We start from the raw sequence: 27915 nt of genomic DNA, 5'->3' as shown, positions 1-27915 counted from the left end.
GGGGACTTAAGTAACATCTAGCCAGGCCCTATAGATAAAAAAAACCCCACAACCAACCACCTAATTCTGACGCATTTACAGCACTAATGTCCAGTGTCTCTGTTAAACCAATAAACAAATATCTTAACCACAGCTGCATAGAAACAATAATGTATTACAGTAGTACGTCGCTGTCTCCAGTTTAATGTGAAGGAGGGAAGTTGTGTGTTGCAGTGGGAGACAGTGTGTGCAGCTGCTGTGTGCCCTGCCCCGTTTATTTCATTCTCAGCCCGCTGACAGAGGACCCACACATGTACTGTACCTCCACTCAGAACCGACTCAACATGTGAACCAGCACTGGGGGCGATGCTGTGAAGATGATGAAGGACTCCTACTGTACAGATGCATCCCGCTGACTGCTGATATGAAACGCATATATTATGGATCGGATATGGATATGTTGCAGAATCCTACTTGTTCTCAGTGTTTGTGTGAATTCATCGTTGCACGGCGGCGACGACGCTTCCTGTGATGGCGCGTTTGATATTTATTTCGTGTTAGACAGGTGAGTATGTACAGATTGTTTTGTGTCTGCATGCGTGTGTTTGCTTGAGGGAATAAAGGAGCCAACAGAGACATGCCAGTTTTCATTTAAAAGTTGTTACCTCAGTGAAGAGTCACTCCTCTCCATGTATGGCTGTGTTTAGTTTTTTCCAAGTGCTTCAGCTGCTCTACTGCAGTTTGGAGTTTATTTTCATCTTTTCTGTTCTGACCATCAGTGTTTGGAGTGTATACTTGGAGAAAGTTCACTTTTGTAGCCTCTAGAGTTCCTCTCAGTGGGTTATGTTGTTGCAGAAAATATGTATGCTTTGTTTGGTGATTAATGGACCTTCCCCTGTTTTTATGCACCTGTGTTATCTTCAGGCTTGTGAATGCTTGGTGTTAAATATTGTGTTGGGTTATATTCATGTAATGGATGAATGTGATTTATCTGGCTTTTTCTGAAGGTCAGGCAGCGTGTGGGGACACTGGGATGAGATCTATGGATTTGTGGAGCAGCTCACCAACAGGTTTGTCAGGTAAGTAAAGTGGCTGTTGTGTGCTTTTAAATTTTGTTACGGTAATTCCTCCATTCTCTTCTTCTCTCGTCTTCTCCTCAGATTTCTGGGGTATTTATACCGTAAATAGCCCAATAACCTTATACAAAGCTTTATATAGCACAGTGCAAAACATTAAAAAAAAGCCTTTAGAGACAACCAGGCATATTAAATTTAAACCAGAGTCATACAGCAGAAATTAAACTAATAAAAAAAGACTATTTAAAGAGTGAGGAGTCGTTATATATATATATTTATAGGTCTTTAGATTACAGTATAAACAGTGGTAGTGAGTAGAAAAGTAGGGCATGTCTATTTTGGGGAGCAGACATCATGCAAGGCCACCAACTGCTCCAAAATCCCTCTGGGTAACAGTGCTGAGGGTGTGTGTGAGATATCTTTAGGTTTAATAGCGGGTTGCTAAATATGAGAGTAAAACATTCAGCCAGATGTTGAAGGTGGTGCTGACCACAACAAACAGTCCTGCCCCCCCTTCTCAGCCTGAAGGGTATAGGAAGGAAGTAACACTGATGGGGGATAGGGGTATTAGTACTATATGTGGAGATCAGTGGATGAGCAAGGCACTGAGACGGTCCCATGTTGTCTAGTGTCAGATTCTGTAGAAGAAGACATTTAATGGAATAAAACTGTTGGATGAATTATGTTAATTTGTTGGTTTGTTAATTTATCTCATGTCATGTCATGCAACATTTCATGTTATGTCTGGCATTACATTACAATGCACGTCATTATAACAGTATAAATGTTATTTTATATGCTAGTGTCATGTCATGTTCTATTACAGTGTTGAATATATGTCATGTTTTTTGTGGTGTGCTACAGTTTGCCATGTCATATAATGGTATATGTATAAAGTAGCAGAAGTGCACATAGACATATAGAAATATAAACTAGCAAAACCTACAGTAGGGAGAAGGCTCCTGTGTTGTACACGCTGCCATCTTCGAACACCTTCCCCAAAAAAATTTACTCTCGTGTTTTTTTCAGTATATCATGTCTTATCATCTTATTTCATGTTATCCTATTGGCATTGATGTTTTAATCTATTTTTTGTCATATTAAAAGCAAATTAATATGTAATAGCTCTAACGAGAATCCTCCTGTTGTTAAGTCTCAAACACACTTATTAAAAGATAAAAAACCTAGTTTCTGATGTAGATTTATAATGTGTTAATATGTGTGTGTTTCAGTCCCAGGATGAGGGTTTCATACATAGTCTTTTCAGCCAAAGCAGTTGTAATACTGCCAATAACTGGAGACAGGTACAGTCCTCAGTTTTTAAAACCTCCTTCTCTTCTCTTTCTCTGCTTCTCCGCTTCATTCCCTAACCCATCCTCCCCCCTCCTTCTGCTTCTCACTGACAAACAACATTGTAACACTGATAACCAGATCGAACAAAGCTCTAATCGGTCTTTATTTACACTGTGTTGACTATGTTTTGCGATCCGGATGCGCAGATCTAAGATAGACGAGGGTTTGAAGAAGCTGAGCCAAATCAAACCCGCTGGTGAAACGTACATGCATGAAGGCATGAAAGCGGTATGTACGCTCAAAATTGCCTACCAGGAAACATATTCCTTAAATAGATGGTCACTTTTTCAACAGAAACTGTCACAACACAGTCAACTTACTAAATTGAACTGAACTGTGGGTTAGGTGCCTTGTATATTCAGGTCCATTCTGTCATACTGCACACTGGTATATTCTTGTAGATTAGCCAGTAAAGTAGATGATGTGTTGTCAGTAATTTCAAGCAGCGCCAGTGGGGTCTGGCAAGAGAAAATGTTTCATCAATCCAAAACATAACAAAAAGTATTGCCTGCACAGTATGTGTGTGAGCTGCAGTGAGATTTCACACTGAGTTTCATTCTCTGAATGCGTGTCTTGAACTTTCAATCTTTAGGTGTCAGAGCAGATGAAGACACAAACCTCACCGTCATCCAGCATCATCATCGTTCTGACTGATGGCAAGCTGGAGGTCTACCCATATGAACTGAGCGTACAGGAGGTATTACACACACACACACACACACACACACACTTAACTGAGATAATTAGCGGTAGTAATACTGTAATTGAAATAATGATGATAAATAGGATGAAGAGTGAAAATTATACTGTGTGTTTGTACATAATGTTAGAAGATCATGATCACCTTTTTCCCAAAAGCACTCCAGAAGTGTTTTTTAATTTTTTTTATGACTCTTTTCATGTGGTTTATATTCAAGTATAGTATAAAAAGAACTTGAATAGACTTATGGAATATGCTTAGCTATTCTGCCACAGTAACTTTTATGTCCAGTTTTTATTTGGTTTGTGGGTTTGTTGTTGGTGAACTCTGTTCGCTCCTTTTTTGTATTTTCATGGTGTGTTCATGTGATTCATGTGTTTTTTTTAGCTTGTGTTTCATTGCTGCATAACCAGTTGCCCACTGGGGACAAATAAAGTTTCATTTATAACAGTGTCAAGGGTCTGCATGTTGATTTTTGCATCATGTTGCATGGATTGAGCCAATTGCTGATTGGAAGTAAAAACATTTATCACTCTATAACATTATAGTGTGTTTTGTAGGCTATAATGTCAAGTATACAGGATTTGACATGGATGATCTGTAACAAGATCATATGATTTTGATGATTTTAATACTACTGTATGCCTGTAGAAGCAGAACCTGACTCAGGAGCTCACTCTTTGTGTTGTGTTTCCCAGGCTGATAAAGCCAGAGGGTTTGGAGCCAGAGTATACTGTGTCGGGGTCATGGACTTTGACCACAAACAGGTAGAAGGACTTCATTTTTGTTGTTTGTCTTTACCTTTGCTTGTTTACCGTCTGACTGCCATGCAGCACTGTAAGAAAGAACACTTTCTCTGTTACTGATACTGCTGGTTGTTTGAACACTGAGGTTTTATTTGTCTTTCTGTGTGTGTGTGTGTGTGTGTGTGCGTTAGGTTGTGATCAGAACTTCAATAAGCTTTTGTTTTTGGCCCAGATTTATTATTCCACCTTGTCCTCATGGGTTAGTCAGTTTGAGTTCAACTGGAACCTCCCAAGGACAGAACAGCAAGCAGCTGGCAGGGATTGATACTTTATGGTTTACGCTGCAGTTGGTTTATGTAAAAATATGGAATACATTTAATTTTGAGTTACCATTTCCTGGAAGAGACCTTGATTTCTTCTTCTACAGGTATCAGGTTATTTAAAGGGAGCACTGTGTTAGATATGAAAACACAGAACTCAGTAAGGATTAAACCTAATGTGTCCTCAAAGTTGTTTTTCATGAACCCAAATGCCCTCTGCTGACTGCTGACCTTAAATACAGGCATTATCCCATAGGAAACACTGGTCTGCAGTATTTGTTGATGCTGTGATATGTGATCTTTTTTACAGTCAACATCAGGTCATACATTATCCTTAATAACATTTACATTGCAAAGAAATAACTGTGATTGCATTGTTGTAAGAAATATAATACTACAATATTCCATTAAAAGTGGCATCCATAATCCCCCGCCATCAATCATTCATGCATTAGTGTTGTCTGGTTTACTGTTGCAGCAGCCACAAAATCACATCTTAGTGACAGTATTGATATGCATAATAAGTATTTACAATCATATCGGAATGGCTTTAAAATTGTATAATTCAAGACCAGAGAAGTCAATGGATTCTACTGTTCGTCTGCACGGGTTACTGACCAAGTGTACTTTGTGGTCTGAGGAGGAAATAATTACATCACCCTCTCTAATTAGATAATGCCAGACAAGCTTCCTGTTCTGCTATCATTAAAGCAGTAGATGAAAGCTTCCGCTAGCCGTCCAGAGCTTTCATCTCCTATAAACTGACTTTTCCTCCCTAAGCACTGCTGAAGCACTGAACTGAGACAAGCAGACCTCACAGAGAGGTGGCAAGAAATGAACACTGATATTTACAGTTCTTCATATATGAGATGTTAACGACTTTAAAAGCAGGTAAACAGTTTTCATTTCTGTGACAGCTTGCAGAAATAGCAGATGGCACAGAACAAGTCTTTCCAGTGCTGTCTGGGTTTCATGCCCTCAAAGACATCGTCAACTTGGTGAGGTCACATCACACATAACAATGCATATAAACAGTCATCGCCACATGAATACAGACTTACAGTCTGAGCTGTTATCGTGTATCTCCAAACAGATCCTGAAGCAGTCATGCATAGACGTGTTTACAATAGAGCCGTCGAGTGTTTGTGTGAATGGTAAGTTAGTGGGGAAGGATTTGTTATGTCTGTAATGTTTGAATATAAGAATGCAGAAACAATATATGATTCAGAATGCATTTTTTGCCACCCTAGCTATGGAAATGGTCTGTTGGTTGGTCCACCAATTTATTTCAGACCAAAACAAAAATGTATTGGATTGCCATGAAATCTTATACAGACATTCCTAATCCCTAGCTGATGAAATTTTGTAATGATATAATGACTTTGGTGATCCTCTGACTTTTTGATGCCGCAATAAGGTTGATATTTGTGCTTTTAAAGGACTAGTGTACAGGATTCATTGGCATCTAGCAATAAAGTTCCAACCATTTAAATACAGCTAGGCCTTCAACGCGTGTAGGAGAAACTACAGATGCCATTTCTGCTAATGGATCCTCCTAAATGTTACACACTGGACCTTTAAGTGAAATGTCTCAACAACTATTAGATGGACTGTAATGCAATTTGGTGTGCACATTTATGCCCGCATCGGGATGATTGGTAATAACTTTGGTGATCTCTTCACTTTCCATATAGCGCCACCATCAGATGAAAATTTTAACTTGTCCAATACTTTGGTTTATGACCAAATACCTGCAAAACTGATGAAATTCCCATCAGCCTCAGCTCCAACCTCAGTACAATGTGGTTAATACTAATGAGTAAATATTAGCATGCCAGCAAGTTAAACTAAAATGTTGAACATGTTAAACATTATACCTCTTTAAACATTAGCATGTTAGCATTTACATTACTGCTGTTACCATTTAACTCTGCCTAAGAAGCCTCACAGAGCATGGCTGTAGACTCTTAATCTCATTCACTTTAATTTGTTCAATCACCATGTTGCTGTTTAATGACTGAGACAGCCTGAGTACAATGTCATAGTTATGTGTTGTGTCTGATGTTGCCCAGAGTCTTTCAATGTGGTGCTGAGGGGCAGTGGCTTCAGTGGATCCAGGAGGGCAGTCAACATACTCTGCACCCTCACTGTCAATCAAAAGACATACGGTCAGTACATGACACCAACTCATGACTTACACAGTTATGCCTCAGAGGTCGGCTGGTGTAAAACCAGCTTTTGGAGGCTAATGCTAACGATGCACCCAAGTGGAGGGAACCAATGTTACAAGTTTGCTCACCAGAGATGATAAAACGTGTGTCCACATGGGACTGCAGTGCACTTGGGTCGGGATAACATCATCTATGAAGTGATATGTGATAGAATGTGCAGAACTCCGCTGCAGTGGAAAGTCAGAGTCATGACATCTAGAAACAAACAGTGGCTGTATTTTATTGACTTCAGCCAGAGAACAGAGGAGACATTATGAGACTGAGCAGAGGGAGGGAGAATATCGGTCTCATTAGTCTATTGACAGATGGATGGGAGGGGGCTTGTCACTGAGAGGACATGAAAGGGTAACACATAACTGCATTTTTTCTTTGGTTTCTTCATCTAACCAGCTTATTTTTATGTGCTAGAATTCCTTTCTTTGGCTTTTGCTCTGTTGCTTTGAATATTTATCTTCTATATATTTCAATTAAAAATAGCAAGACATCCAAAAGTTAAATAAGTATGTATTTTATTTTTTTACATCCACCAAATCATTATGAACACACAGAAAATGTAACACCATAACTGTGAAATTATATAATGTACCAACATTATTTAAAAAAAAATTGTAATGTTTTTGCAAGAAAATCTGGTCCATATAGGCAATAACAGCATCTCAGAGTATGTCTTATTTCTGTTTCTTCTTCTCAGACCAGAAGCCAACAGTAGTTAGAGACGGCCATCTGCTGTGTCCAGCTCCTGTTCTGCACGAGGTTGGACAGTAAGTCGCACACAAAATGTTCGTAACTCTGTGTGAAACTGTAAACAAGCTGCAAGTCAAAAAAAAGGGAGCACAAGGTCTCCTCTTAAAGGCAAACAACTCAAACTTTAATAAAAAATGTAATTATAATTCTAGTATTTTATACTCATAATATAGAGTTCTGGTCATTGTCATTTAAAGTTAATGGTGTATAGCTGCAGTTACCCACAAAATAAACAGTAGCCACAAGAATGTCTTAATCTACAGCTGAGAGACCACACTTGTGTTTGAACACCAAAAATAGTGACTGAAGCTCTCATTATGCATGGTCACGTGGTCTGTTTTTTGTCCTTGTTTTTCTCTTTCTAGTTTCTTAGAAAGATATCAGTCATGAGCATTTCTGTAGAAAAAATAGAAAAAGGCATGTGTTTTAAAATAAGAAATATCCAGTTCTGGAAAGCAGTCCGGCATGACATCATTTTATAACGTAACTACCTTGGCATTTCTCTGACAACACCGGCTCGACCCAGGCTTATAAAGACGGTGCATTATCAGCCCAGTGGTGCGCAATGGTGTCACATCAGGACAACACTAAGGTGTGGCAACATTTCGCAAAGCTGATGGATTAATAATTCCTCTGTTGCAATAACTTAAAAGGAATTCCGACATGTTGAATTAAAATAACAAAAAATTATATTTGTAGATCATCATACCTCAATTTATCAGTTTAAATCCTAATGTTGATAACATTTCTTCCTTTCTTTAATCATAACATTAGGCCTGTGCAAATACAGCAGGTTGATATTAGAAACTGCATGTTGTGTGTGTAACAGAGAGAGAAACCAGAACATTGTTTACAGTAGAACTGTGAACAGCTCAAAGTGTTGGATGAACTGAAGCCAGTCTGACCAGAATATCTCCGTGGCATTTAGAGAGTGAGCCAAAGCTGATTTAACTTCACTTCAAACAGCTCTCGCTTTCTCTCTGTATCTGTCCCACGTCACCTCTCACTTTCCATCATGTCTCACCCACTCTGTAACACTCCCTCCTCACTGAAACACTCATGAATAGTTTGTATAATTTCTCAGGGACAAAGCTGAAACAATCCCAGTTCAACCTCAACGGTGTGGAACAAAACAATATTTAACAGCAAACTATAATGGCAAAGAAGGAAATCTGGCCTAAAAACGATAAGAATATGAATGGAAATGACTTCCTTTTTCAGTGAGTCAATGTTCTTAGAACTTATGATGTTGTAAAGTCAACAGGGAAACTGACAAGGTTACCCAGAAACATAGCTGTAAGACAGTGCCACGCAAACGTTGTTGCTGATGAGCTGTTAAAGTACAAAATGGTGAACAAGTCAAACACAATTGCTCCTGTTTAGGTTGTTCAACTATAATAATCCTTTCAGTCCCAGGCCTGATTTTAGTTATGTCTCTCTCAAAGTCTTTTATTAACTTCAAACATGGATGTATATGGATTTTCTTTATCAGAATAACCAGGACTATTTAACAGTGATGATTTATTTGAAGTAAGTAGTTGCACTCAAAATTTAGAACAGATTATATATGAATGCTTTTAGAACTGTGAAGGTGTCAAATACAAGAGCTCATTACTTAACAGTAACATAACTAGCCAGTGTGATCTATAAGGTTTTTGGTTAAACTGACAGCGACTATGAACAGTCCTTTAATTGCACTGATAAGATTCTAAGTGCACCATCATAAACACACACACGCACCCTCTCTCTGGGGTCCTCTGTGTGTCTGCCACCACACTGTAGGCTTACTGAACATACATGTAGCTGCTTCTTTTTCTTCTTCTGATGTTGTTTTCTGTGATTCTTTTTAATAACTGCAGATCAATCGAAGTGCTAGTTAGCCTGAACAATGGACAATCCTACATCTCCGCTCCCATCACCATCTATGCCACAACATGTGTGAGTACCAATCATATAGTACCAAAAGTAATAACAACTCAGTTTGAGGTTTGAAGGAGATCAGCAGACTTGCCAAATCAATACTACATATAATATTATACAAATATTAACTCAGCATATGATATGATGCTATCATGATAGGTTGCCAATAATTATAACAGTATCACTAGTGGCAAATCTTCAGTTTGCCTTTTATAGCAAAACAGTCAACCTATACCTGTTCTGTTATAACTGAAAAGGAAAATTCACCTAAATAAGTATTTTTGAGTAATGATACGCACATGGCTCAGTGGCATTGTTGCCAGTGAAATGACTAAACACATCTCCAGGGGTATGATATAAAGTGTGTCTCTGATTGGTGTGTTTTTATTGCAGTCAGATGGGACATGGGTGCTCTGGTTGCTGTTGGCTCTGTTGCTGTTACTTGCTCTGGCTTTACTCTGGTGGTTCTGGCCTCTCTGCTGCACTGTGGTGAGTTTAAAGTCTATGTATGTGTGTGTATATCTCCAATTCCGGCTTTGTGGAACCATAATTCAGTACTATTGTTATTTATGGAAGTAGCCCACAAGTTTAAGTGTTAGTGTTGTAGTGTGGTCAGGGTTCCTGCAGTAACACTCTATTTATTTTGTCCACAGACAATGTTGTGACAATGTTGTTATTACTTTATCATATTGTTTCTTACAGGTGATCAGAGACCCACCCCCCTCTCGCCCACCTCCTCCACCCCCTGTCATTGTGAGTAGACCACAGACTGTTAAAAACATATTTCCCCTACATCACCAGTAAGTGAAAATTTGGGTTTTACCACAAGTTGCCATCTTGGCAGTGACTGGAGTGACTCTATTTTTTAAGAAGCAAAGTAGGGACTACTTTCTTTCTACTTCCGAGATGCACGGAGAAGAGAAAAAAACTCCAGCAACACTTCTAGTATCAAGAACAACTAATGAAACCAGAGTTTCGTCTTCATCAGAGTCATCATCTTGGTTTTCTATTTTTCAACAGGCTTCTGTGTAATTTACATGATACTCAGCACAAATTGTTCCTTATGTGTAAAGGAAGATGGTCTATTGATGTTTAGTACTCACCTAAAGTATAATCATGTTGCCTCATGAACAGCACCATCAGTGTAGAACCTTATATGAAGCACAATTTCACCAAATGTCAAACATCTTTACATTCATAGTTAAGTTCAGGCAGGTTTAATGGAATTGTTTGTGTACTGGTTTAGGTGAGGTTGAAGACAAAGTCCTTTTCATGTTTTATTGCTCACTGTATAATTATTTTAAGGCTTTTTAGTAAAATGTGCAGGATTACTGAGGTTGGATAATTCTAAAAACATTGTTTTAGGAAGGGAATCTTTTTCTGATTTGTAGAACTTAAAGGAGACAAAGTTACCTTGTTTGCAGTGTAATGTTATAAATAAAAAGTCATGTTCTTGTTTGAAAAATGTTTCACCACTGCAACAAAGTTATTCTAACTGCCGCTGTGTCTGACAGGCTGCAGCACCTGTCAGTCAAGCAAACACACAACATACCTCTCTTTAAGCCTTACTCTCTTTTTAATAAAACATTTTTTTTTCGCCACATAGGTCACTTATGAAGTAGTGAAATGATCTATTTAGACTATAATGATATTTCAAGAAGCTAATAATTTTTGAATAGATCTCTGGTGCTTCAGGCTTTATGGAGGCAGCATCTACTGGTTGTTAGTGGTACTGCATCCGTTGAGCTTCAGCTTTCAGTTATTGTGGTTTCACAGCATTAAATATTAAATATAAGATAGGACTGAATGACTTGGTCTAAAATCTAGATCATCTTTGTATTTTGGATATAAAATTCGATTCTGTGATCATTTGAAATGTGGGTAATATGCAAGGCTAGTTAACTTTATTTCTTCCTGGAAAGTTATTTCAATTGACTTTTGTTGTTTTTAAGGATCCAGAAGAAGATCCTTTGCCCAAACACAGGTGGCCTACAGTGGATGCTTCATACTATGGCGGCAGAGGTCCTGGAGGAATCAAACGCATGGAGGTAAATAAACAAGGCAAACTTCTATTTTATAAAAAGTTAAGTAATAATGACCAAGTGTTGACAAACACACACACTGGTATATAAATGAAGCCACTGACTCGTGTCTGGTTTGTAGGTACGCTGGGGGCAGAAGGGCTCTACAGAGGAAGGGTCACGGCTCGAGAAAACCAAAGACGCTGTGGTCACTCTGCCGGAGGAAGTGGACGAGCCCATCATACCCCGACCCCCTCCACGACCTCCTCCGGTCTTCAACCCCCCATCACAGTTCAAATGGTACACTCCCATCAAGGTAAGATAATAGTCTAGTTAGTCATTACGGTTCACTTTGCATTGGATAATGTTTCTCGTTAGGGCTCAAATATTGATCTAATTCTGGATTTATCACTGCTGTTCCCTTACACACACACACACACGTACAACAAAATGTTATGATGTGCATGTTGTATACCATTATTTGTTTTTTTTATCATTTTTTATTAAATTAACCTGATTTGACTTGACTCTCAGGGGCGTTTTGATGCACTGCTGGCATTGCTGAGGAGACAGTACGACAGAGTGGCAATCATGAGACCGACATCTCAGGACAAGGTAAGAAACATCAGCAATATTTCCTTCCAATAACAATTAAACTGTAAGTCAGATGAAAGAAAACACTGTTGCTTCTCAGTTTAGAATACTTTGATTATCGTTCCTTCCAGATGGACTGCCTGCAGTCACCAAGAAAATAATTATGTTTTTGCCATAGTGTCACCAGTGAATTTGATTAGAAAATGGATCCACCCTCTTGACTCTACAGCGATTTGATTAGATAATAACAGAAAATAATACAGCCCAGTTTCCCCCCTCTAATTATCTTCCCAACAGACAAAAAACAGCTTTCTGCATCAGTTGTTATAAATAACAGTCCAAATGTCAAACACTTGTGCAGTGTATCATCAAACGAGCTGCAGGCCCTCCAGTGATTTAGGATTGTTTTCTTGTTACAGTATTTGATGATCTGATTTTGATGGTTCATCTTCACATTTTGTCCCTCTTTGTGAAGCGTTACATTGATCGAGCTGATGGAAATACTCTAATAAAAGCCACCATTTTGAACTTTAATGTCGTTTGCAATTTCATACTGACTTTGACACAGTTTTGAAGGGTGCTGCGTCACTGCAATCAAGTGTTTAAATATTTGTTCTTAAATTCCTCTAAGGGCCCAAAAAGTTTCAGAATGATGCATTTTGGCAGCATTCTTTTAAAGTAAGAAACTGGCTCCTTCATTGATGAAGATGCCACATTTTGCTTGTTTTGAGGGCTGTTGACATTTTGGCTTGCATTTATGCTAATTCTGTTGAATGAAACACACAACACCCTTTGTTTGCTTGTGTTTTATACTTTATATTTGTCTTTTGTTTGTCCCCAGGGCCGCTGCATTAACTTCACCAGAGTTCAGAGTCACTGATGTTCAAACATGAGGATCAACACTTTTCACTTAATTCCATTTTTTTTTTGCCAAAGATGACTAACATATACACTTAAAGATAAACTTTAGGAGTCAGTGTGTATTGTAAATAAATGTCTTTACTTATATTCTGGTGTTGTTTTTGCATTTAGAAATCTATAACCTGTTTAATGATAATGTTTCAGTTACATCAAACCAAAGAACACATTTTTCAGTTATCCTGTTTATTTGAAAGAAAAAATATAATTCTCTTTTCACAAAGACCTTCAGTACAAGTACCCTGACCGGTAACACAAATGGTACACACAAAAAGATTGAAAAAAGCATACATGAGAAAACACTTTTTTAAAACATAAAAAGAGCATCACGTTCACTCACAGGCAGACTTTAAAGGATCACATCACGCTCACACCATCACAGATGAGATGAAGAGGAGGATGAGGTTCCTGTTTGTATTTAAGTTGCACATACACACACATCAGTTTATGCTTCAATCAGACCCAAAAACACTTCTTTGTCATACACAAACTGGTGTTGTATTAACATAATAGCTTACCAACGCAGAGCCAGCCAACCAGCAACAAGCTCACTGTGAAACTTCAGAGAAAGTACGTTAAAAAAAGCACATTTTTTACCTTCTGATACAAAATACAACGTAATACTGTATAGAAAGACGCCTTAAAATAGGAGTCACCAAATCCTATAATACAATACACAAGAACTCACTGAAGTGCTTTTGATTTAACTTGCATGATTAGCGTGATGTAGCTGACACTTGCACAATTTTAGCATCACCAAAACGCAGTCAAAGTGCACACATCACAAAATGTTTACAACCAACCAGCAAGATTGATGAAAACAGTGTGTCTAAAATGTGTTCGGAAATATGTAGCTGATTTGCATTATGGGTCTAAATTAGATAAAAGGCTCGAATGACTGAAATAGCCGGAAATTGGTGCTGTGTGCAAACTGAGAGCAAATGGACTGGATGTGGTGCCTTCTTGCTGCTCAAGATGCTCAAATCATGCACTCAACAAGACGACAGTGCAGACAACACCACTTCTAAAAGCAGTTGTTAGCCTGTTATTTATAATACAAATCGATGATAATCAGCTCTTCCTTTCAGAGTGGATCTCTCGCCTCTCTCTGTGGTTTTAGACTAAACTCAGCCAGGATATCCACAGAGAAGCAGTGCTTATGTTGCAATATAACCAACTGGGTCCATGTCTGTCTCATTCAGAGACAAAGCCAGCCCTTCGTGCTTCCATAGTATGAGTCCTTCCACAGTATGAGGCTGTTGTCGCCATGACTGAGGTCCACTGGATATATAGAAACAAAATCCATACGTGTTCTGCAGCCGTCTGAAATCCCCTAAGTGCCTTGGACAGAGCTGAAGATGATGATCCAAATCAGAAATCCGAGCCGTCTTGGGAATTGTTAGGTTAGGAAATGATTTCAGTCCAGCTTTCAAGGCGGAGGGTTATGGCAATAACTGCAGCATTGAGGTCCTTTGGCACTGGATGTATCTCATCAAGGACTGTAACAGTATCTAATGAATGAATCATTTATGTTCCTTGTAAGCTCAAAGCCCACAAATTGTAATATATTCTTCGGTTCGTCTGTGACAATATGGGCCCAGCTTAGTTTGTTGTCCTGTAGACAAATGGGAATGTAAAAATGTGTCCAGAAGATAATATGGAGGAACCTGAAGCCCTAAAACACCTCGTTCATTTACAGTCTGTAGAGCAGGGAGGATTGTCATTCTCTTAGGACCGATTCTCTCGATGTAGAAGGGAAGATCTGTGAAACACAACATAGGTAATCAGCGTTATTGTGTTAATTGATTTATTATATGTTAGTTTTGAGCTTTGATTGTTCGTGTGTGCACTCACCTCAGAGACCTACGACTATCTTTCTCCATGTTGTTCTCGGGTCCTTCACTCTCATACGAGGCCAGATGCAGCTCTGCAGGGATAAAGACTGAGTGAGAATTTGTTCTCCCACAAACTGCCAGACTACAGGAGATAGTCATGTGATTTATATATATATATATACTCGACTGGGGAAACGGAGGGAAGATACTGACCGTCTTCACTGAAGACAGGCGTGGTGACGAGGTACTGGAGGATGCGGCGCTCTCTGTCAAACGGACAAATCACCTGACGCCAAACCAGGAACTCGCTAACCTGCTTTGCAAGCTCCCACAGTTTCTGTTGGGTCACAATGAAAACAAACTTTATTGACACTATTTTTATTTTTTTTTTTAACTTAAAGTTTGTGATTTAACAAAATCTGGTATCAGGCAGATCTAAGAAATGCACAAAAACCATTAAGATATTGCTCAACAAGAAGAACATCTCAATAAAACACTCATTTGTAAGAGAAAATGTAATGCTCTTTTCAGCCATGAGGGGGACTCATTACATCACATGTGAAAGCCTCTTCTCATAGCCTAAACTATCATTGTGTGGCAGTTACATAACCTCACAGTGAATAATCAAACCTCACTGTGTTCAAATGAGCTTGAACACCATTTTGTTTGTTGATATTTAAAACATTAACAATCAGCTAAAAGGCACAGACCTCCTCCTGAGTCATTCAAATACTAAATGTGTCATTTTAAAACAAATCCCTTGAGTTGCAGACTGACCTCAAAGTTGATGTGTCCGTTGGGCAGCCTGCTGGCACAGCCTTCATTCAGGAAATAGATGTCTTTAATAAGGAGACTGAAGAAAGGAATCACAATCTGGAGGAAAGAGATAACAGCAAGTTTATATTGACATTTTACATTTTGGGACATTTTGTTTTCCTTTCTAGAAGAGTCCTGTGTGCTCTCTCACCTTCTCCTGGCTGCTGTGTGCGGTCTCAGACCTCTGGGTGGCGCCACGGAGTGCAGTGCGGTAGTTGCTGAAGTTACTGGATGGATCCATCTGGTGCTGAGTGACGTCAGACAGAGCAGACGTTGATCAAACACGTACATGCAAATTACAACATCTAATCTTCAATCCACTGGTGCACAGTACAGGAATCACTGGTGTGTGTAGTTTTTCTTACCTCCAGGATTTCAAACTTGTCGGTGTTGACTTTACTCCAGGTTTTCTTCAGTCTGGAAACAGGACTCATGTTCATCCCGGCTGAAAGAGAGAAGAACTATGAGTACACAGAGTATTTACAGAGCTAAGAAAATGAGCAGGCTGGACTGCTTCAAGACTCCACTAACTCAGTTTGTACTTCGTTGAACTGTTTAATGTTAGAATAAACTCCAGCTGGCACTATATTTGTTGACTTCATTGAATTTGATAAATAGTCACTGCAAAAGGAATATTGGATCTACAACTTAACTGTCACCTAGTTCAAAAACAAGCTGTGACAAAGGGGTTTGTGAGTTCAAGAATAATGTTAATTACTGATCTAAGTGCAAGCCATTTAACTCATTGCATAAATATCAAGCACCTTTAGCAGAATGTGATCTGTGCGAGATGCTGCCGGATTTCTACTTTCTTTAATGTGTGCTGACACCGATAATTCCCCAGAAGTCACCTGTCATTCAGATAGTGTGTAGGCTGTTTTTAATTGTCTGTTGAAGGAAAAGTGAGTTTCTGTGTGTTTTTCTGTCCAGTACTCACTGATGATGGCCATGAGGGAGTTGAAGTTGCCGATGTTGAAACACTCCTGAGCCACATCAATGAAGAACTCTATGATCCGCGCTCGGTGTTTCTTCTTCACTGGCTGTAATGAGAGAGCACACGGGAAGTGAATCAAAGACTCCTTGACAATTAAACACATGGACAATTTCACCTTAGTTATTTTTATGAACACATGTTTTCGGAGCACAATGAGCACACAAGTAGAAACTAGATATTGTTCATGCTGCAGGAGAAATTTGAGAAGTGTTTGATGTTTTGTCATCGTCATTTATATCAAACTCTTCATGGCTGACTGGAGGTGCGTGTTTCAGTGTTTCAAACTCAATCTGTTAATAAACAACAAGAGCTCTGGTGTGTGTAAAACAAGCAGAACGTACCATACAGATCTCAGTGGCCACCAGGTAACTCAGTCTGTTGAACCAGTTGATGTAGGCCTCCAGGTTACTGGTTTTACGCTTCCGGAAGAAACCCTAATAAACAAAAAGGAGGGAGATGACATGGTCAACATACATGCAAGTCCAAGAATGAAATGAAAAGAATAGAGACAGGTGCAATGTGTAATATACATTCATCTGTGTATAAATGGACAAAATTACTCATGGTAGCCTCACTAGTCTTGCCACTGCATCTCATGGTTTTCCTCAGCAGCTCAGAGTACTGAGTATTAATACACAAAAAATACAAATTCTGAGCTAACTCCTTCAACTGAAGAAGACCATGAGGTGCAGGTGAAAGCCTAGAAAATAGCTAGTAAGTGGGTCTTTTTTTCGTTTTTCTTTTTCGAGATATTCTTTTTATTATTACATTGTATGTTATTACATCTAATCTTTCTATAACAAAACCTGACATGACAAATTCTGATTAGTTCTATGACATTCTGCATGATCATGAGCATCCAATAAATAATTCTATTAAAAAGAAATACAAGGAAACAGACTGCTGCTACTCTGTAATCTCCTTTGCAAATGGATCTTGACAGCCTTCACACCCACACAACCTGTGGACCTGCACAGTGTGAGTGACTCCATGACGTGTCTGCTGTTATTTCCATCTCATTTACATCTGCTTTTGGTTTTCTGTTAGATACTCAGTGGTGAACCTGTTTGCTAGAGGCATTTTTATATAAATAAACATTATAAAAGCGCTGTATAAATAACCCTGACTTGGCCATGATGACGTAATCCCGGAGATTCATGGCTCTTTTAAATGCTTACACAATACCGGCAGCCCACTCCACTCCAAACTTCCCCTCTACACTTCAGGACCCCTCACGCTGACTCAACCGCTGTTTTATACAAAGTGGGTCTTATATAAGTGGTGCTGCACCGGTGAGGGCTGAGATGCAGCATGGTCACAAACAGCGGCTGAAAGCTTGTTCTCAGCAGCTCTGATTGAAAACGACCCTTTGGCTGACTCACAGGGCCACTTATGAGGGAAAGAGCCCTTTAGATACACTTAGACATACGCAGAATGCCTCTTTCATACTGTGTTTGATGCATTTTCAAAAAGCAAATATAAAAAAAGCTGCACAATATCCCAAACGCTGCTACATGATCTTTCATGTGGTTTCGAAAGCAAATTAACTTGAACTGAAGCAGACCACAAATTACACTCAAAGCAAACCCGAAATGAGGACGCTTGAAATCAAAATAATAAGGAATGACTTTAAAATAACTACAATCTTCCCTTTGATGTTGATAATTATAAACAGGTCATGTTGCTGTATTCTTAAGCCGTCTTTACACGGAAGAAGCTATATGTAGAAAGATGTGTCGCCTAATTCTGACTGGGATTAGTCATTTTAAATTGAAAGATTTTGTGAAATCACCCATGTAGTAGAACGACTGCTTCAATCATTTGCAACTCCTTTTAATCAGCAACATGAAGTACTCGAAGGAAAAGTAAAATCGTTGTCTGGTTGTTACATACATGGCGTTCTTTCAAACTCAATTGTACCTTATGGTTCTCCAAAGGGTCCTTCATGGCAAATGACTGGATGAACTCCTCAGGACCGATAAAACTCAGTCTGTCCTGAAGGCAGAGAACAGGGAGAGAAAACAATCACAACGCTGGTAACATTAATATATAAGAGGGAGATAATCAGGAAAAAGGCGAGATGAATTAAGGAACGATGATGATGTAGAAGACCAGTAAGGATGATGCTTCAGAACAAAAAATACATGACAACAAAACTGGGAATGGTGATGAAAAAATGTGTGTGGAAGGAGGGCTATGACTTTAATAAAGAGTCATTACTTTTAAATGGGGACGCTAAAATGTGGTTTAAAGATTAGGAAAAAACAGCACATGACTGAAAGCTAAGTATCTTTATATACAAGGACCGTATTAATCAACTTTCTATATGCATCCAAACAATCAACACAGACCACACAAAGGGGTTTATGGGAAAACAATAAACCCAAGTAATGACAAAGTAAAACAAAAATTTAACACACAAGAAACTTTTTCAGTAGTCTATAAATGTGTTCTTAAATAGTGCTTTTGCCCTGCCAAAAATAATAAATTCACTAAATTGAGAAGAGTAAAAAAGGCCTGTAAAGTAGTAACCGCATGTCAAGACATAAGAGTGAGAACGCGTTTCATCACAGATACAACAACAGATCTGCCTCCAAATCTCACAACAGATGGCTACACAGGAGACTTTACTGACACATTAATACAAACTACTACAGTCCATCTAATCCTGGTCCCTACCAGTTCAATGTGCGTGAGCTGCTGGGCGAGGATGAAGGGATCGTCACAGACGCTCATTACATCGCTTCGCTGGCCCGAGGCCTGTTTGCTTTTCAGGGAAGCGGGCCGCTCCAACGCCACAGCGTTGAGCGCGGCGACGGCCTCCTCGTACTGGCCGAGGGCAGAGAGCCGCTTGATCAGCCGCTGGGTCATCTGCTGCATGGCTCGCCAAGAGTACTGGAAGCATGACACAAACATAAATCATTAGATCCTCAAAACAGGAACAGGAAACTTCACTTAAATAATACCAGAGGAATCACAATGACGTCACAAATGTAAAAGATGAGTCGGTTGGGCTAATTGCAGCTATTTTCTGGCACCTTCTACACATTTGCTCATGCATTCTTTGGTTTAAATCGTTTTTAAAGAAAAACTACAGTAGATTTGACACTAACCTCGTCCCCTCGAGCCACGTGGTGTGTCATGTCCTTGAGGCAACGCATCATCCTCTCGTCTCTGAAGTCATATGGAAATGTCTCCGTCCACTCGGTCAGCAGCTGCACCAGCTTAGGCGCCACCTCACGGAAACGGATCTAAAAAAACATGACAAGGCATGTCAAGTGTCACTGAAGTAGACATTATATCATTTTATAGCATTTATGGGTGTAATCTGTTGAGACAACAATCTAACCTTATGACCTTTAAGTCTCTAACAACACAGAAGTCGCCACTGTGTCTTTCTGAGACAATATGCTGCTATTCTTCCCTTGTTCTTTTCATTAAATTCATTTTTATCTCCCTTGTGTCAATTTGAACCATCTGTCTGGAATTTCTCTGCTTACGAAATAGTCGATAAATACTTTCTCCCAAAAAAGAATTACAGGGGTTTTGTGCGTGCGTGTCTGTGGGTGAGAGAGTGTGACAACGTTATGGTGGGTGTGAGTTTGAGTGGGAGATTATGTCTAATTATACTTGCGAGTATGTGTACCCATGTGTGTGCAATCCGCCCACCTTATCCAGCAGGGCGTCTCCGGACCGCTGCTGCTCCACACAAAGGTGACAAACCCTCGTCATCAGCTCGTACGGGTGCAGGAAGAGGCGTGAACTCAGCAGGAAGGTGAACACATACGACCTCTGATGATGAGGAAACAAAAGAGCTGTTAGAGAGAGAGGAACGACAACGACAGAGGAACGCAAGAGAGGACAAGGTCTGTTTGCAACCACTAGATGTAATGTGTTCTAACATTCAGAGGAGTTGCCTGGTACTTACATCAGGGTAGTAGTCGACCGTGGGAACCAGGTGCTGGATCAGCGCCTCAAGGGATGCTGAAACCAAACTGTTGTCATGGTAACACATCTCCCCATAGCTAGCAGTGATGCCGTGTCCGTAAATTCTGCCTTTCGCTTTCGCTGTGACAGAGTTGTTGCGACATGACTGCTCGCTGCCGCTGCTGCTGCTGGTGTGGCGGTACGCACGCCCGGGGCAGGAAGTGCTGTGCTGTCGAGGGCTGCGGGGCTGCGGCGAGGAGTACGGGTTCTCCGAAACCGCGCAGCTGCTGTTGTAGTGATGCTCCTTGGCGTTCGCAGAGGAGACAGAGGAGCTGCGGTACGAACTGTGAGGCTGCGGTATGTCATAGGGGTTCTCTGTGGAAGTGTAGGCACCGTTGTAGACGTTTTCCTTCGCGGGCTTTGGGGCGGTGCCATTGCGGTACGGGCTGTGAGGCTGAGGGTGGTTGTTGTTGTTGCTGTAAGAGTTGAACTTTCCAGCATACGGGGTTGTGGGAGGCATGATGACCTGTAGAAAAAGACACATGGAGGAGTTGAGGAGTGGGCAATGGGGATTATCATATTATATGTAATTTTAGAACATGATATCAATATATGGTGATATAATACACTTCCTCGATCAACTAAGAAATTGTTATTGAATGTCTGTTTATTGGTTTTTGTGAATCTACTAAATCATATATCACCGACATATGAAGATATGTCATCACATAGATGCAAAAATCCTATAAAACCCCATAAAGCAGTAGTCAGTAGTCTAATACAGCAGTTCCTAACCTTGTGTACCCTTTAAACAACACTACTTCTACTTTTGAACCCTTGTCATGCTTAATACAGTATGTACTAACTTATGAGTGATCTAAATTATTTTTGGCAGCTCTGAGGGATAGAACTATCCAGTATTTCACAAGAAAATAGCAATAATAATAGAAAAAGTCTGAAAAAGAATAAATGCTGTGCTGCAGGGTACGTTTTTGATTATTTTCTATCCCATTAATCATCACAAGGCCCCCCAGATCTAACTTGCAACGCCTCTGGTAACCACTCACCTACTACACCCTGACAAATTAAAAAAGATAGCAACAAGCAAAGACAAATTCATACTGTCACATAGCACATTTCACCATACCGCCCAGCCGTAAAGAAGGTGTGAATAAAGTAGGGTGGTGGTTCCCTAAATGAATTAACAGTTCACAACCCAAATGTAGTCAATGTATACTCATTAAAAAGCAGCCAACGCATTGGAAAGCTGGAGCCAGCACCTAATAATTCATTATTTTGTCATCATCAGACATTAGAAGTCACTCTACTTTATCTGAATCAAAAATCATGACTACAAGCATAGTTTTACAACGACTTACTCAACCCCCCCTCACTCCCTGGGAATGTGTATTTGCTGCATTCACATGTTGTGAAAATATCTGTTTGAGCAACTCGATCACGCAAAGCAGAGTCTTAGACATGTCTGTTAAAGTAATTATACTTAATCACATAATTTTACCCCTCCTCTGTTTACTGTTTTGGCTTTGAACTGTTGAAATCTATGTTCTTGTGAAATCCACTTTCCCTTTAAGTTATTTGTTGGTAAGAAGGTTTTTACAAATCTTGCTCTTAAAATGTGTCCCACTGTCTCCAGCTTTTTCTTTCCTCACATTCTTTAAGCTATTTTTTTGGCACCAGGGCTGCATAAACCCGAAAGAAATAGGCCAACAGATGGATGATCTTGGGACAGCAATGGATGTTTTGTCTTAATGGTGTAGATAATTGGATCTGAGGTAGGTAAGCTGATCCCAGAGCACCACCAAGGCATGCTTTAACTCTGGAGCCATCTTTATCCTGCTACTGTTGTCTGTCTAGGAACCACATGCCAGCGTAAATCAAGCCGCACACACACACACACAAGTACCTCACACAGCGACGTACACGCATGCACATATACTGTGCCAGAAAACAAAAACCCTGCAGGAATCCAGCAGACTTTTGTTTGTCCATCACAGTGCCGACATAGGAGTGTCTGCCTGAGCCAACATCTTACACACACACACACACCCTTGTCCACCAATGGCGCCTAGCCCCATGCCGATATAATCCAAACACACACACATGTCACACATAAACAAATGATGGCTGGAGTGACACACACACACACACACACATACACTCTCTTGTATGCCACAGCGCCTGGCGCCATGCCAGTGTAAGCCAGTCCAATGCCAGCCCGTCTTCTGAGCCCTGTGATCTCAGCCTGCTGTTTTCCTTCTAACTCGGTTAAAAGATTACAGTGGCTTTACCTTCCTAAAGTTACAATATGTAATCTGGCGAGGCTCCGGTGGTCAAGTTGAGATAAGAATCTACTGAGTAATATTTACTCCAGTTTGGATGCTGCTTTTCTGTCTCCAAGCTCGAGTTTGCACTGAAAGGTGACCTTACACAAAATGGAAAAACACGTCTAAAAATTTAAAACCAATCTTGGTTTTTCCAGACGGACTTCCTGAAAAGTTGACCCTTCAGATGGTTTGCGGGTTCCAATGCGGCAGCACTGAAATTTTACTCTCTCTAAATCATAGGTTGGACTCTCTACGGACGACATAATGATGACGTTGGGAGCATAATTTCATATTGAGAGCATTGTTTAAATTCTGTTGTTTGTAAACTTTGAAAAATTGCAGCCTTACAAAGAGGTTTGATGTGGTAATAAAAATACAGGAAGAGGCAGAAATGTATAGTTGTGTTTGAACATTGTACCATTTCATGTGTGCAAGGTCTGGTCCTGTGCTGAACTTTAAAAAAAAAAAGAGCATTTTCCCTTTAACTGGCATCAGTTTAACACAACAGACAATATCTCTGGTGTTGACAAATGGCACAGACTGTACTGTGTGGTGGCTAAAATGTCATAACCCGGTTCATCAAAAGGTTAAAAGTAATTGAGCGTTTGATGGAGCTGCAGGCAAATATCATCTGCTAATGGATTTAAACCAGTGAAATCTGTCCAAACTGCTTCAAAGAAACAACATAATTTGGTGGTTTCAATGAAATGTGACAGTTGGTGAATATCTCAGTATATGTGAATGTCTTTACCACCTCTGTCAGGCCTCTGTTTTTAGTAAAAAGTTTTACTGTCCAATGCAGGACAGTAAAAAGTGTCTTTAAAGGTTGTTTGAGTAAATTAATTATGTGCTGGTGTTTTGCAGCTGGACTAGCTTCTCCCTGCAGATTAACAAAAGCACTGCCGGCTTAAGACTAACTTCACCCCAGTTGGTTCCAGAGCTGAAAACAACCCAAATCGTTCAACCTTAGGCAGACTATTTTTTGTTCTGAATCACATAATGTAGTTTTAAAAAGGTACACCCAGCTATGCTGAAGCCAGTTTTAACAGGAGGGGGAGATGGAGGGGGAGGTCTTCAACAATAGAGGTATTATCTATCCTGTCATGGCATTAGCAGCCACACAAAGACCCCCAGGAAGAGATCAGAGCAGATCAGACGCACACAGCAGCTTTCACACACTCTGCTAGCCACCGTCGGGCTGTATGAGTGACACCCTGCCTCTGCGCGAACCGAGGCTGGGGATCATTTTCACATCAGTCAAACCAGTAAAGCAGACTTTCTCATTCTTCTATAAGGCGTGAACTCGTATTATATCTTGACAGGCATCATCTACTGTGAGGTCATGCGCCATAAAGCCACACTTCTTTTTGCCAAGTGCAATAAAGGTACAGGAATTTGCCTTGGTGGCTTCAGTAAAGGAGCATATTGAAACCCGCGTGTTGACAAGAGCAGATATAATTGCACGTGGCTCAAGGACCTCAAGGTCAGCCCTCATTTAGTGCGAGGAATACATGCACAGCACACCGTACACTATAAAACTTAACAGCATAATCATGCATTGTTGTGTCCGAGCACTACAGCTAACTTGGTCAGTCCAAATTGTCTTTATTCTTCAAAGCCAATTGACCCCAGTGAGCATCTACGTACTCACGAACCTAATAATAGTCAGTGCCGAAACCCCCTGATGCTTAACCACAACAGGAGCTGGAAGGAACAAGACAAGATCTGTTTGCCAAGACTCCTGCTTTTTGTGACGTCTAATCAGACTCGAGGCCTTTAAGTGGCGCTGGCAGCTGGAAAACAATTCAACTTTAGCAACTTAAGCAATCATGTTGCAGAGAAATTATCTTAAGTAGCTGTGAAGCAGTATGAAGTTGTCTAAATTACTGATTAATTTATGTGAAAGCAATTGAATCAATTCCAATAGGGCAATAGGAATGGCAAGCCCCTTTAAATATACTAACTTAACTTGTTACTTTCAGCATGTGAGTTTTAGCACAACGTGAACCCATAGTGTGAGCACCTGATAAGAGGGCCTCTAAAACAATTTAGTAGTGATTACTGTAGTAAAAGGCCATATTATTGCAATGCAGCATTGCTATCTCTGTTCCACTTTGCACCTCGAGTACTTTGACACTAATACATAGCAGCAAGTAAGGAGTGCAAGCAAGACAAGCGCCACAGTCTGAGGGAAACCCTTCACAGTCAGCCTTATTCTTAACAATAAATGAGGTTAAAGTCCAGGCTGTGCTCGTATCACTTACTCGTGGTTTTGTCAAAAGCTGTTTTGCACGTACAAGAGTTAACCCTTACAGCAGTGCACTACCATACACAGAAAGTCCTGTAAGATTAGGTCAGTGACCTGCACAGAGCACTTAAAGCAAAGAAAAACAAAGAAAGGGAAACGTTTAATACTAGTGAGTACATTTTTCTCTGGAAGGAGGGCTTCACTCACTGCTGTTCTCCCAAACTTTGATTTGTTACTTCCTGTGAGAGGAATTCAGAATGTCATTTATGGCCAAATGAGATGAATCTACGATGCGGAGCGGAGACAGTCTGGTCTTATTTTTGTGATGAAATGCTTTAAACCTTTAAATATTATCAGACATGTTTAACTAAACTCACCTCCTGTTAGATTTCCTCTATAGCACCGCCTTGCACTACAGTGGGCAGTGTTGCATTTAAGGTAACTTTTTATTACTGCAGAAATGGACAGGTTTTGGTGAATGTGGCACAGAATTTGACCAAGGAGTCTTAAAAATGTTCTATGCTGGGAAAAAAATGGATATGTTTCTCATTCTTACACAGGATACTTTGAGTTTTGGGGTCTCACAGACGCAGAAACATCCCACCAAATCTAACCTAATTCGATTAGTCAAGTAGATAGTCATTTTTAAAGTAAAATAATGTGAAGTTTTGCAGCTTTTCTTTCTCTGATGTGACCACCAAAAGACATTTGAGCATATAACCTTGAACAAAAGAGAATTTTAATGGGCATTTTTCACTATTTTCTTTTCATTTTTTGAACTAAATTATTAATCAGAAACATAATCATCTAAAATGAGAATAACTGTTAGTTGCAGCCCTACTTCAGTCCACTTCTCTGTGTCTTCTCCTGTACAAAACATATGAATACACAGCTGAATACAAGCAGTCAAGATGGGGTGTATTTATTTGAGTTGGTGATCCAAGAACCTGCATACCCATAATCTGTACCACAGCTCACATGTTTGAGGTCGGAGACTCACCATTACCACCAGACTTCAAGCGTCATCATCACCTGACCAAAGGAGCCAAACTAAAGTAGGAAACGGTGCAGAGCTCAAACAAACTGCTCCACTCACGCTTGAGTAAGCGCACAGGGTCAGACGAGGCCTGCAGCCACTTTCAAAACACCAGACACTGGGACCCGCTGACCAGTTTAAAAAAAACCTGCACCTGCAACTAAATCTGATAGATAGGCAAACAGAGCCGGATGCAGACACCACGCTCAGATTGGCTGGAGAGATATGTGAAATACAATTCACCCACTGCTGGTCCTGTTTTTCATCTTTTATCCCCACACACACTGTATTCAGGCGTGCATTTCTTTGTGTGTAGGCTCTACACACACACACACACACACACACACACACACCCACTGAGTTATAAGTGCATGGTGGCACACATGCGCACACAAACACACCTGTCCATTGTATGATCTGGTAGGCTAGTACAGCATTAACCTAGAGTCAGAATGGATAAAGACAATTATCTCCCCTGCTGCTGGGACATAATAAACCTAAGCTCTCTCATACATTTTCTATTGTCTATAAAGCTACAGATCCCACAAACCGCTGCCTCGCCACACAGGAGGAACATTTTATTTTAAGATTGAAGTTGGAAAACAACTGGATTTTATTGGCTTTTACCAGCTGAAGCCCCAAAATGTTGTGTGTGTGCTCCAAAGACAGCCTTCTGTGTTAATTATTGAAGTTAGGCCTTTTAATTTGAGGTTTATTAGTCACATAAGCTTGCAAAGTACGGGTAGATTGAGGCATTCATTTCAGCAAGTTAAGGGACCATTGGCTTAGATAGAGAGGTGTGGAGGGAATAAAGCTGTTTAAAGACGGTTTGGCCAGAAGAACACACACTTTCTCTCATTCTCTTTTCTTTTCCCCACAGACACATACACAATCTGTTCTTCTCTCTCTCCTACACATACACACACACCAGGCCACCATGCCAGGGTCTACATTATGGGCTTCTGACTGAGTCATAACACAGTAAAAGTAAAAGCTGACTGTGAAAACCCATGCTGTGCAACCACAGTCCCCATCACAGGTGCTGGTGAGTAATGTTTGTTTGTGTCTGACAGCCAGCCTAATTATAAACTCACATGGGTGGTAAACAATAACAACAACAACAAATGTAGCTAAGGGGAAGAAAATAGACATTAGGGAAGATCAGTTAACATGATTTTATCAGTAGAATTTCATTTTAGGAAATCAGGTTTGTTGTAGCCATTAGATAAACCTTAATTATGACGAGCCTAGGCAACAGACCTAAATGCAATGAAATAAAATAATTTTGTGACTATAAAGGTTCATTCTGCAAAGTGAAATGTCTTATTATCATCATATTAAACCTTTTTTTTATGAGTAACATACCAGATCGGAATCCAGTACATAACCTTCTGACCTTCTGAAGCTTAATTCCAACAAGAATAAAGTTTATTCTGTCTATAAATAAGCCCATCATCCACACCCTGAACTCACCTCTTATGTGATGCAGCTCAATGTCCGAATCCAATCTTTTTTTTCTTTACTGGCAGAAAGAAAAAGAGCAGAAACAAGACTCTCCCAAAGTGTAATCTCCGATACGGTTAAAGCTGCAGAGTGCGAAACGTTCACATAAGTCTTTCAGCAATGTGTCTGCGCCGTGCTCTCCTCCATTGTGTCTCCGCTCCTCATAGTTTGACTCAATTTGAACCAGCAGCGCTCTAATGATCCTCAAAGCGAGGCGTATTCAAATGACTTCCATAGAGCCGGGAAAACCGGCCAATCGCTGCGCGGGGGCGGGTGCCTCTAGGGGCGACGCGGACCAATCGCAGCGGAGGAGTCGTAAAATCGAAAATCTCCGGACATTCTGATTGGCTGGCTCGCCGTCCGTCGCGTTCTCTCTTTTCAACCGCAGAAGCAGCGAGTGTTTTTGTTGGAGTGCTGAAATATGGAAGGTGTAAGGTTTCCCCCCGGAATGTGATTGTGTGTGTGGCTGTAAGTTGGTCCCAGTGACTTAAAAACCAAGAGTTTGTAGTAGTACATGTGTCGAAGCTCCTTTATTTCGTGTTTCTAAAGTATTTAGGTGGTACATGATGTCATTAAGCACCGTTTGCGACACAAAGTCCATCTGAGAGG

At 40.2% G+C, this 27915-nt stretch overlaps 2 protein-coding genes across 2 annotated transcripts; one reads left to right on the top strand and one right to left on the bottom strand.

The window, feature by feature from the left end:
* The first annotated feature begins 83 nt into the window (after nucleotides 1–83).
* On the top strand, nucleotides 84–12692 carry LOC118332460 (anthrax toxin receptor 2-like). Its single transcript, XM_035667752.1, has 17 exons — nucleotides 84–544; nucleotides 987–1058; nucleotides 2288–2359; nucleotides 2555–2636; nucleotides 3001–3105; nucleotides 3807–3875; nucleotides 5092–5172; nucleotides 5268–5328; nucleotides 6247–6342; nucleotides 7097–7166; nucleotides 9009–9087; nucleotides 9463–9558; nucleotides 9772–9822; nucleotides 11022–11117; nucleotides 11233–11406; nucleotides 11625–11705; nucleotides 12526–12692. The coding sequence occupies exons 1-17, from the start codon at nucleotides 420–422 to the stop codon at nucleotides 12562–12564; spliced, it is 1449 nt and encodes a 482-aa protein (XP_035523645.1). The 5' UTR covers nucleotides 84–419; the 3' UTR covers nucleotides 12565–12692.
* A 79-nt stretch (nucleotides 12693–12771) lies between these two features.
* LOC118332459 (ras-GEF domain-containing family member 1B-B-like) lies at nucleotides 12772–27488 on the bottom strand. Its single transcript, XM_035667751.1, has 14 exons — nucleotides 27277–27488; nucleotides 20176–20700; nucleotides 19917–20039; nucleotides 19361–19498; nucleotides 18927–19142; nucleotides 18168–18242; nucleotides 16589–16681; nucleotides 16191–16293; nucleotides 15619–15698; nucleotides 15405–15500; nucleotides 15215–15310; nucleotides 14651–14774; nucleotides 14457–14529; nucleotides 12772–14364 (listed from the first exon to the last, which is right to left on the bottom strand). Exons 2-14 carry the CDS (start codon nucleotides 20692–20694, stop codon nucleotides 14331–14333), a joined length of 1770 nt encoding a protein of 589 aa, XP_035523644.1. The 5' UTR covers nucleotides 20695–20700; nucleotides 27277–27488; the 3' UTR covers nucleotides 12772–14330.
* Between the last annotated feature and the right edge of the window lie 427 nt (nucleotides 27489–27915).

This window comes from Morone saxatilis, unplaced genomic scaffold, assembly GCF_004916995.1.
Source record: "Morone saxatilis isolate NCDOM2014 unplaced genomic scaffold, NCSU_SB_2.0 Contig21, whole genome shotgun sequence".
Lineage (NCBI taxonomy): Eukaryota > Metazoa > Chordata > Actinopteri > Moronidae > Morone > Morone saxatilis.
The sequence above is the reverse complement of the archived record's forward strand: the minus strand, read 5'-3'. Positions and strand labels throughout refer to the sequence as shown.